This window comes from Cheilinus undulatus, linkage group 11 (assembly GCF_018320785.1).
Source record: "Cheilinus undulatus linkage group 11, ASM1832078v1, whole genome shotgun sequence".
Classification (NCBI taxonomy): Eukaryota; Metazoa; Chordata; class Actinopteri; order Labriformes; family Labridae; genus Cheilinus; species Cheilinus undulatus.
Window position 1 is genome coordinate 34,786,369 of NC_054875.1, and position 12,052 is coordinate 34,798,420.

At 42.5% G+C, this 12,052-nt stretch overlaps 1 protein-coding gene across 8 annotated transcripts in view; it reads left to right on the top strand.

Moving 5' to 3' along the window:
* The first annotated feature begins 555 nt into the window (after positions 1-555).
* LOC121517286 (adenylate cyclase type 6-like) overlaps positions 556-12,052 on the top strand; it is a 58,605-nt gene continuing 47,108 nt past the window's right edge. For 2 of the 8 annotated variants that reach the window (XM_041798950.1, XM_041798956.1), the window contains exons 1-3: positions 556-762; positions 7,450-7,718; positions 7,800-8,730. In XM_041798950.1, coding sequence (XP_041654884.1) covers positions 7,699-7,718; positions 7,800-8,730 — 951 coding nt within the window. In that variant the 5' untranslated portion in view covers positions 556-762; positions 7,450-7,698. Of the gene's footprint in view, positions 763-814; positions 994-2,153; positions 2,387-4,397; positions 4,470-6,819; positions 6,942-7,449; positions 7,719-7,799; positions 8,731-12,052 lie in introns of those variants that run through there. The other 6 variants (XM_041798952.1, XM_041798951.1, XM_041798954.1 and 3 more) reach the window with 6 other exon arrangements.

Sequence of the window (12,052 nt, forward strand, 5' to 3'; positions counted from 1 at the left end):
CCTCTGTGGCTGCCATCAAGTTATACATTTAAAGCCAAGATTATTTAGTTATTAAAATACCGTTTCCCCTTGTTTGTAGTGTCCCTCCCCACTCCATGAACAACCGTTAACTGAATGTCATTACCGATGGGTGTTCTAGCTAGCTGTTTCCTCAAATGCTGCTAGTATTTATGCTACAAACTGTGGCTGTAGCATTATATTTAACAGTAAGTGTTAAAGCAGTATAAAATTTACAGACATTATTCTAATTTATATTTCTTATTTCGTTATTTTTCTTCTGTCGGTTTTTGGATAACCATTTCACTTGTTGCCTGTTTAAGCCAGGCTTGTCGGTCACTGTAGCATTAGCCGTTTCTTGGTCCTTTCCATTCTTTCCATAAAAAGTCACGACTTTTTAAAGTCGTGACTTTTTATGCTTGTTTCATTGCACAATTTTGAATTTTTATTTATTATTTTTTTTATGACGTACGCTTCCTGGAAGGGGGTTTAATTTGAAAAACAGTAACCGGAAGCTCGACTTCCGTATGTCCCTCATCTTGACAGTGGTGCTTGGAGCCGAGAGGGTCAGGGGGAGGAGAGGAAAGGGAGTGGAGCGAGAAGACGACAGGAGGAGATCCACCACAGGGTGACCAATTTAACCGGACCATCTTGGACAGCTAGCCCACTGATGGTCCTCCACCCTGGCCGCTCCGAGCGACCACATCGCCGAGTCGGATTGTCCGCTGCGGTCCTGTCGGGGGGCAGAAACAGAAGATGATCACGGTGAGTCCGTCTCTCTGACCGTCACTGCTGCTGCACACTGCAGGCCCACATATATAATATATGTTCTCCTGTCACACAAACATGTCAAACGCTGTTGCACTGAACCACGGACACCTCGGCCACTTTTCTGTCAGTACACCATTTCTGCAGGAGTGAATGACAAAGCTGGCGACACTGGCTGCTCAGGCCTCCGCTTCACACTGTGGTGGTGTTTGTGGCAAAGGATACACGGTCAGTTCATGTTTTCCATTGGCGGCTAATAACAACATATATGTAGATAGTGGAGCAGAAGGTGATTTACATCACGGTGTGTTTATATAGCTTGTTACAGCCCACAGAACTGAGGGCTGAAGACTAGCCTACATTCAGAGGCTGCATCTGATGCTCATAGTGAGTCAAATCAGCCGCAGATCATTCCTGATCACATGAATTTAAATTTAAAGACCTAAATTTATACAGTATTTTTCTCTATTTACATACATTGGGTTTGCTAATTACTGGTTTTGCGGTATTATCCACTGTTATAGTCCTCCATTCATTGACTGATGCTGAGGAATGTGCAGCAGCAATAACGTGTTTATATCTGTTTATTTACCAAACACTCATGTTTGTCAATACACTTATTCTGGAAGCCATTATTTCGCAGCAGGCTGAAGGATATTTGCGTTGAAAAAAAATCCCTGGCAGAGGCGTGTTTGTATCTTAACTTGGACAGTCGGCAGTCGGACGCAACGGAATGGTTTTATGGTCCCCGCTATGGTTGTCACATAGGCCATGGTGTTATGTAACAAGAAGCCTACGCTGTTTGAATGCGGGCCCTCACACACGGCCTGCCTGCCCGTGCATGGCATTTATACACCGGATGGTAAATATATCCGCATATGATTATCATATGGCTGCAGAATATGCAAAAAAAAGCCAATTCAAGCCCTCTCATCGTTCAGTTCCATTGGTTGGTTGATCTATTTTTGCATGTGGATGATAACAGAGAGCAACACAGAGATGCATGCACAGCTTAACTGGACCAAGCCCACAAATAAAAGACTCCATGCTCGCTGTTTGTGGCTGTAACTTCAGTGTAGCGGCTGTCCGGTTGAAAATGTCCCCTAGGAATAGTCAGTCACCCCCGCCTTCCCTGCTTCCCCTCCCCTCCTCTAACGCTAGTGGGGGAAACCGGAGAGTACAGCCAAGCACCATGCAAACACGCACACACTCACACCAAGCGACTGGCAATGCCGCGACGTTTGCAAATGGGTACAAGCTGGTCGACCTTGTGCAGGGGAGTGAGGGACGCAGCCGGGGAGGAGGAGGAGGTGCTGGAGGTGGGAGGAGAGGGGAGGTGTGTGTGAGAGAGAGAGAGAGAGAGAGAGGGTGGGCTGGTTCTCCTTGAATCTTGTCGATCCGCTGCCAGGGAGGAGGGATACGGCTCGGACGGATACGTGCCAGAGAAGGCGCATGCAGGCAAGATATAGCGAGGAAATGCTATTTTTGCTTCAACAACACAGCGTGCCTCTCTGGTGAAAAAATGCCGGTCGAAGAGGAGGCGGCGGCGGCTGCAGAAGCGGCTGCGTTGCGTTTGCGCGTCTCCCTGCACAGTGTGGAGCTCAGGGCGTCTGGAGGCCTGGTAAGATCAGCTGGTAGAGCCATATGTGGACGTTTTATAATCCAATCAGGATGAAAACCATGAAGGCACTGCTATAGGCTTACCGTGATTAAATAAACTACAATTATCCAAGTCCACAGGGTTATTATAGCAACATAGGAGACACAGATAGAATAAAATGTGATCAGGTCAGAATACATTTTAGGTGAGATATCAGATACAGCCCCACTTTAAGTATCTGTAGTCTATGGGAAGATTATTTATTTTCCTATGATGAGTTAAACCACTATGTAGCCTCAAAAGGGATGCTCAAATTAGTTTTCTTTTATTGCTCAACTCAGGTCATATGTCAACATACAGTAGACTTACAATTTGATTCCAGAGATGGCAAAAGTACACACTTTTTTCTTGAATAGAAACTCACACACTTATAGTGAAAAGAAAAACACCAAAAAGTAGGGATGCATGATATTGGATTTTTGCTGATATGCCAATGTTGAAATTGCGGTCTCAAACCAAACTTTGGATCAGCCTAAAGGCCCGCCCACTAAGCGCGTCTTCCTGTCAGCCTGCTAGCTAGCATTCCAGTTCACAGGAACGGAGCCTCTGCCAGCCCGAGCTATCTGTCAATCAAATGAGATGCGCCAATCACCGTGAAGTGAGGTTTATCTTAAATATCATCCAAATGATCGTGGTACAAAAATATGCAGACGCAACTTCCAGTTTTCCTGCGGCCAGCCTCAAGTGGACAGTCGCAGTATAGCAATTTTTTTGCACTTCTGCATTGACTTCATTTTTTAGGACTGGAGGTTGCCGCTTGGGTGTCCGCACGTCGAAAGGAACGTCAAATATTAAGACACGCCCCTTCGTGGGGGTCCAGTGTGGCCAATTTTCATCTGGCCGCACACATCCCCGATATTTTTACAGATGCGACGCGGCAGACGTCAAAATGGCATTAAACACACTACAGATCTGATTCTTGAAGACACTGCCCCCTAGCTTTTGGGAGAATATCAGTTTACGGCGAAGAGGAAGCCGGCGCTAGGTATAAGTGCACCAGATGTTTCCGCATCATGATTCCGCATCAGTTTTTGTCTGTGCGGCCGTCCGAGGCTTTACTACACAACTGGTATTTACTGCTGATACAGGCTGATATTTACTGTCGATAAATCTAAATATCAGCAGAAATGGCCATGTCCGCTGCTGATACTGATGTCATGCAGATCATATCAAGATCCCTACCAAATAATCTTTGCTACCAATGTTGATTCGTTTCTGCTAAAGTGTAGGATTGGAAATAAACACACAGTAAAAAGTAATTCTCAGTAGACATTTCTCCCAGCTGTGCTGGCAGTTGTTTGTTTAAAAATATAGTTGAAGCTGATATCATATTTGGAGGTAACTAGACTTGAAGTATTATGTTTATATAACACTTCTTCAAAGTTCTTCATGCTTGACTGAGATGTCTTAAGCCTGTGATTGAGTTGTCCTTTCTGACCTGTTTAGTTTTGATATGTCTGTTATGTCATGTAGCGTCTTATCCATCAAGGTTGAGATCATCCTCAATATGGGAAGGCAGCATAAAATAATTCAGAGTAAGAATAAACATGCTAAGGGATGGACAGAGGCTTAGTTGACAATCACCGGCCATCGACAAATGACGTGGCATGGACAGATATCACTAGCTAGTGTTTATCTGTTATGTCCAGTCATTTAAATGCTGACATCTGGTAGATCTAAATAACTGCTGAATCAAAGAAGAGATTGTTTTTCTGGGCAGAAGAATTCACCTGTTGGACAAACTCTGACCTCTTTTCAGGGAGCATATGCCGGTTCTTGCACTCTGCAGCATCAGCCTTAGTCTCGTACTGCTCTGGCCTCCTGATCGCCATCGTCCAGGCTTGCACCAGGCCCATGCCCCCTCCACGCTGACACGATCGCTCCCACGTCTGGACCGTCATCCCACAACACACTTTTACAAGATATTTAAATTTTAGCTTGTGGAAGATAATGCTACCGTTTTCCTTTACAGTGACAGTAAGGCAAGTACTTCTGAGGACCACCAATAACAAAGAGAAGTGATTATAGAAGTATTGACTCCACAGTAAGTCCACTAATGTCGTTAAGTATAATATGACCTGTACACATGGGTCCTCAAGACATTTTAGCTTCCCATCATAGCAGTTAGATAACTTAAATTAAAAATGAGCAAATGAAACACATGAACGTTGATGTCATTTACTTTGTTGACACTCTCCCTCTCCAGTAACAGTATAACAGTGTTTTCTTGACATATATACCCACTTCAGACCTAAAAAATGTCATGTACGTCTGTTATGTTTTGTAAAGCCAACAGTGAAGATGCTTTTTCCAGTAATCTCTAAACAACTTTTAGCCCAGTGCCTCAGGACCCACAGAGCCTGTCTTGCTATGCCTCTCGTTCCTGTCTCGATATTTGTATTGACAGTGTCCTGTAGTCTGGTGACATTTATCTGTATTTATTACTCATCTTTATCTTTGATTGTGGTACTAAACAGAACCCCGAGGAGAAGTCCTGTATTTTTATCCCAGCTGACTGTAAAATTTTGTTGTGTGCTTAAACCAGAGGATGTGTTTTTGAAAGGGGGGTCAAAGTTAGCAAGTTCTAGTTCACCTTAAAAAACTGAGCCCTCAAGCTGTTTTGGGTCATTCTAACCCCCTCCCCCCTCCTCCCCTAGTACTTTTGGAAGTAGCCTCTTCCTCTCTGATGACTTTTTTATGTGTGAGGCATGGAACAAAATCTGAAGTGTTTCTATTTTTCAGGAAATGAGGTTCTCATGGACAGCATAACTGTCACAATTTTGTTGGTTTTAGAATATAATGTCAAGAGGTAAATATAAGCCACAGCTGTCCTCAAAGCTCATTAACTGTTGGAAGTCTGAGCCCTAACACCAAGCTGTTTTCAGCAATGTACTCCTGGAAATTTCAGGTCAGCGGGGAGGCAAGAAATGATTTAAAAACAGACACTGTAGAAATTAGGGGCTGACTGATCATCTGCACAACTGATTAAACACTCGTTTCAACACTTAAGTCTGGGTGCCACTGACACAGTAGCATACGGCATCACTTCCTGTTTTCCTGCTTCTACTGTGTCGCTCTGTGCCATTTTCAAGCTGATAAAGCTAGAGCAACATTTATTTTCCTTCATGTTTTTGATCATGCAGTTTTGCTTTTGTCACATTAAGAACATTTTGTACATAATGATAAAAGCAAACTGTTTGCAAATATAAGTTATGGGTCTCATGAAATCGAGTGTATGATGTTAGTTCAGGTAGATGCTGCCATATATTTGAGATCAGCTGATCTCTCACAAGCCCTCATCAGCTGATAGCCAGCTGATTTGATCTTAGCATGCTATTTGCTAATTGCACTATATATATATATAGAGAGAGAGAGAGAGAGAGATTTTTTTAAGATTCATTTTTGGGCTTTTAGTGCCTTTAATGATAGAGGAGGACTGCGAATAGAATCGGAAACTTGCAGGAAAGGGCCACATGCCAGATTCAAACTAGGGCTGGGCAATTGATCGCAAATTAGATTAAATTGTAATATAGCCTGCTGCAATTTTTAAATTGCAGAAGTTGCAATATTTTCTTGACTTGTAATGTGTCAAAATACCAGTTTAATAAATCACTTTTTTGCAGTGGCAGAGATTTTATGGACATTTTGCAAACATTAAAGTGTCAATTTTTTATAATCATTTACAAAAATCCCCCTCTTGTGTTTATGTGTGTTTTTCTAAATCAAAATGAGTGACATAAAAATCATAATGTCCTTAAACAAAGCAAATGACATCACATTTGCAATACGAGCAAAAATAGTAAGCTCAGTCTATCTAAAACTGATGAAGCCTAGCGTTACTATGAAAGTCATACCCAAGCTGCGATCAGCTGGTAGCCAGCCTCACCTTCCCACCCTAGCTGCCTTCTTTATAGGTTAAAGCTTGTTGCACCCCCATATTCAGATTCATGCTACTATGGATTAATTGCTTTGGAAATAATTTCATTGTTTTCAATACACATGGTCTTATTTGTGGAATTAATTATTGCTTGAATTTGTCGAAAAATACATACGAATAACCTAAGAATAATCGCATATTAAATCGCAATCGCAATATTTGGGAAAAAAAAATTGAAATTGGATTATTTTTGCAGATCGTTCAGCCCTAATTAGAACCCAGGCCGCCTGTGTACATGGGGCGTGCTTCAAACCACTGGGCTTTCTGTGCCCCATGCTGCCATATCTAAACTGTCATAGCCTGGCCATTCTTTGAAGCTCCCTCTGCAAGTTGCTTTTTGCAACCCTCCTCCACCCCAGCTCCTCCTCTATGCTATATCTGACTTGATCAATGCCATTCTGTTATCACTGACACCTGCTTTGCTCTGGGTTTATTGCTGCTTCTCTCCCTGCCTCAGGCTTTCCTTGCAGGCACAGGAAAAAACAGAAACGTGCGCTCGTCCTGTTCGATGCCTTCCACAGAGGCTTGTGGAAGGGCAGGGGGATCCCAAAACAACCACACCACCAGATATAAATAACAGTAATGAGAGCAAATTAATAACTGCTAATAAAGAGATAACATTTACAACCACAAATCATGTGTGTTTGTTGACAAAGTGGTCCTGACTAATCTACTAATAGTTGGTATCAACCCTAAAAACAATATCAGCTAATCCCTAGTAGAACCCAAAGATCAATCAATCAACCAGTCTTTATTTGTATAGTGCTATTTTATAAGTTAAGTTATTGATGGCTGAAGAAATGACAAAGCAGGACACTATAACAGTTTTTTTGTGTTTATATCAGTGGTACTTTTGATTTGAACCATACACATTATAATCAAAAGAGTGAAAAGCTAACAGGAGAGCCCTGACTGAACACAGAATTTTTACTAGTAGGAATACAGGAAAAGGTCTGGGAAAATTTGTGCTAAGAAATTCAGCAGTTTGTGTTCACATGTGCAGTTAACCCATTTTTTTATTTGAGTTTTTTTTATATTGTATTGATCAGTATGTCCTCTTTTAATCTTAGTGTTATTTTCTCCCCAGACCCAGCAGAAGCCGTGGAGATAGTCCTCAGAGCAGAGATTGATCTTCTCACTAATCTTGGCCTCTGCTCACTGGCTTTAAAACAACCATTTTCAGACTGGTGAGGCAACTGGGGCCACTCTTCACCCAATCCAGTCAACCCCACCCTGCGCCCCTGCAGTGTGGCCTCTACTGACCCCTCCGCACTTTTTCAAAATTTTGTCCACGGGGATAAATGAGTGAACCGGCTGCAAGGGAAAGGGCTGGGACATGTACCAGAACCCCAACAGGTAAATCAGTAGTTTACTTTGCTCGGTGTCTTTGCTTTAACCATGTTTGATTTGTCTAATGCTCTTCTTCTGCTCTCATAGAATGTCCTGGTTCAGTGGTTTCCTAGTCGCTAGAGTGGATGACCGCAAGACTGCGTGGGGGGAGCGCAATGGCAAGAAGTCCAAACGGAAGGGAGGCTCATCTCTCTGCAACCCGCGTTACATGAGCTGTCTGCGGGACCCGGATGCTATGGAGCCCCCTTCTGGAGCCCCCCTCCATCAGCACCACCGCGGAGGGGTGGCGGGGGCTGTGGGAGGTGGGGGAAACTTTGGCGTCCGTTGCGGTTGGCAGGAGGACCACTACGGCAAAAGGGGAGGGGAAGGGGTGGGGCTGAAATCGGTTGACTTGGGCTTCGAGGATGGGGAGTTGAAAGGGAGGAAAGGAGGATGTAACGGAGGAAGTGGAGACATTGGCGATGATGGCCCCAATGGCGCAGCAGGCGTGGTAACAGCTGCAGACTGCTGGCTCAGGGTGGTGCGGGTGTTCCAGTCGAAAAAATTCCAGTCCCGCAAACTGGAGCGCCTATACCAGCGTTACTTCTTTAGGCTGAACCAGAGCTCATTGACTATGCTCATGGGGGTACTTGTGATAGTGTGCGGCATCATGCTGACCTTCCACTGTGTCCATGCCCCCCCTCAAGTGGCCTATTCGTCGGCCCTGTCGGTTGCGATGGCGTTATTCATGGCTCTTATGGTAGTGTGCAACCGCAATGGCTTCCACCAGGACTACATGTGGATGGTCAGTTACCTGGTGATCGGAGTCTTGGTGTCAGTACAGGTGTTCGGGGTGCTCATGGTGGCACCCAGGAGCGCATCAGAGGGCATCTGGTGGTCTGTGTTCTTCATCTACATCATCTACACTCTGCTGCCTGTAAGGATGAGAGCGGCAGTGCTGAGCGGAGCTGTGCTGTCCATCATACATGTGGTCACCACCTGGCAAATCAACCAGGAAGACAAGTTCCTCTGGAAACAGGTAAGAGACCCCTTTCGTGTGACACTTTGACCCTTATATTTGCCATTCCTGAGCTGACAGTGAACAGGAAAAAAATTGTCAAAATTGTATTTCCTTTCTTCTTGTCTGTTACTTATGGAATATCTGAACCTTGTGTTCATAGTTGGATCAGTACACATTGCACACACTGGTCAGATGCTCCTTAATTCTGTTTTTAAAAGCTCCTAAACTAATACACTGCTCAAGTTTAAAGAGACCCTGTAGTTCAGACCAAGCTGATGGAGCTGAAACATAAAAAGGTCTTTTACCAAAGAGAGTGAGTTTGAGAGTTTTCATACACAATGCAAGCCATTAGAGTGAAGATGACAGCTCCTAACAGTTTATGGAGTCGTCGGAGAACGTAAATACGAAAGCTAATCATGTAGTTTGGCCCAAAAAAGAAAGATAAACCAGTGTTCCATCCTTCTGTTGTTTAGGGAATGGGTGTGAAAACCAAGACCAGAAATAAATCCCAAAGCAGCATGGTATACTGAGTCCAGCATTTTAATTGCGGATGATGTGGCATGCCTGTAAAGAATATCACCATAATCAGTCACAGACAAAAATATATATTAAATGAGCTTCTTCCTTGCATCAAAATAAAAACAGCATAGGTATATCCAGGCCTAGGGGGCAAATGAAAAAGAAAGTATGTTTAATTTCTATATTTTGTAAATCTATAATACATCTGTCTTGCAGAGCAACGTTAGTATTCGTTTGGTCTTCTGTCTATTGTTTAGAGTTATGTATTTGCTAGAGATGCACAATATTATCAACATGATATCAGGATTAGCAGATATTAGCTTAAAAAGTTCACTATTGCTATCGCCAGATATGAAAATTGCTACAGATATTTACCGCTGATATAAGCTGAAAATGTCTGCCATATATATGTCTAAGTATTGGTCAAGACCAGAAGTCTTTTTCCATGTGTTAGCTTGCTGTCCACATTGAGACTCCAGCAACCAGTGTGTTGAAGCCTCTGTATTTGAGTGCTTGTTCTACCCACTGAGCAAAGCTGGAGCCCATAAAAGATGTCCCGTTTTTATGTAGCTAATTTTAAAATGTTGAGGAGGGTGGGTTTCAAGGAAAGCATGGAGGATTACTCAAAAAAAAAGAATGAATGATCATTCATCACTCATGACTGAATAGAAGTCCAGGATGGTGTATGAATCTGTAGAGACCATCCGCCTGTATTTTCTCATTTTGGTGTTTTTGGGATGGACATCAGCCTTTGGGCATCCTGTAGCCCCCATCCAATGACAGCATACGGAGTGTGAGGAAGGGACTGCTAAAGTGCCAAATCATAAACACACATCCAAGAGGAAGATACTGGTGTTTCTGTGCCAGTATGGGATGGAATCATTAATTGTTTTGTATACACCAAACAAACCGTACTTCTTCTACGTTTAATTCCAACAGAACAAATTCAGTGTTTTCTCAGGCACTAAAGGTGTTATGTAAAATACACTAGATTCTCTCTCAGGGTCTTAAAAAGTATTTAAAGTTGATGAATCAATTTTATAAAAATTAAGGTTTCGAAAAAGTATTAAAAAGTCTTGAATGCAAGAGCATAAGGTTTAAATTTCGTCGCTATTTTCATTTTTTGTATTCATCAGAAGTGGCTGTGGGCTTTTGCTTTTGTTTTACATTTTGTTTTAATCATGAGAGATTCTGATGGAACTCCACCAGATCTGATGTCAGTCTGCACGCTTGTTTATGTTCTGGCCTGTTGAGCTATCAGTGCATCCTTAAAGCATCACTGTTCCTAGCTATCAAATTATATATGTGATTGAGTGATGTGTTCATGCAAGTGGTAGGGAGATTTCAATGTTTTTTTGCAAAAAAGACACAAAAGTAACTGCTAATATAGACAAGTGTAAGTCACAGAGCTAAATCTGTTTGAACCAAACTTGGACCCTTTTAGTGGAAAATTTGAACTGAACCAATTAGAAAACTGCTTAAAATAGTGATATATATATATCTATATATATAGATATATATATATATATCTATATATATATATATAGTGACTGAACTTGATAGATTGTTGCTTTGTGTTTAGAGCATTTTAAAATATCTCCTCTGACATAAAGTGTACAATAAAGCTGCGTTATTACTGTGTAAAGTTGCAGCGAAGCAAGATCTCTTTACTTGCTTGTTCTTTACATGTAATTTAGTGCACATGGGTCTTGATGTACAGTGTGTTGATTGTGAGTCATGTGTGAAGGCCCGAGGGGGCTCGCTGAAGGTCAGCGGGCCAAATGAACCGCCCCTGCTGGACGACGTTGTGTGAGTGTGTGACAGTGGGAGAATACTATGATATAAAGCAGTATCACTCAGGTCTCTGTGCTCTCACACAAGGGACGCTTTGTACCTTTCTCCAAGGGTGGGGTGACAGGGTTGAGGACGAAGAAGGGGGGGTAACAGTATGGTGGCTGCTTGCTTTCATACTTTACCATAGCTGCTTGTCAACTGTCATCTCCTTGAGGAAAAGTTACATAAAGGAAGGCCATTACTTGCAAACAATAGGGGGATATATGACTTAATAATGAATCAGGGACTGTCAGTGAAATGCCGCTGCTGTTCTCAAGGTGTGCATTCAGTAATATATCCTTTATTTCACCTTATAGAAGAATCTTAACCCAAAAACGTTACTTAAAAGCAGCCTTTTTTTGTAATATTATGATTATTTATCATAAGTAGTACAGGACTAGGTTAGGGATTCGTGGGAACTCTGTCAAGTGCTGTGTACTCAGTAGCATCATGTATGATATACCAAGTGCAATCCATCACAGGCTCCAACATTGTTTGCCATCATTAAGTGAATGAATGTCATGAGATAGCTGCAGCCCTGCACTGCTGGGCTGTCTTGTGTACTATGTTACGCAGTGAAACAGCTTCATCAATCACTGCTTCACGCTTGTGTGCAAATATTTCCTCTTTCTCCAATAACTCATTAACCTCTCGGGGGTTTTCTCTTGGTGTTGATAGGTGCAGATAGCAATAAAGTTGTGTATGTTGATTGCCACAGATCCTCTTTTTGTGCTGCAGATTCAGAGATCGAGAAAGAGCATGTGCAGAGGAGTGTCGATCTGTTAGTGCTGACTGGGACAGAAACCACTTGGATGTTGTTTTCTTTCAGCCCCTCTTCATCATGGTTGTGTAGGTGTTTTGATTTTTGGAAATGCAGGAGTAGTCACTTAATAGATCCCATATGAGGAAAATAATGTTTGTGTTAGTTGTTTTACTTATGGATGCTCATAAATGACTGTTGAGAAAGATCAATGGTCATCTAAGTCCT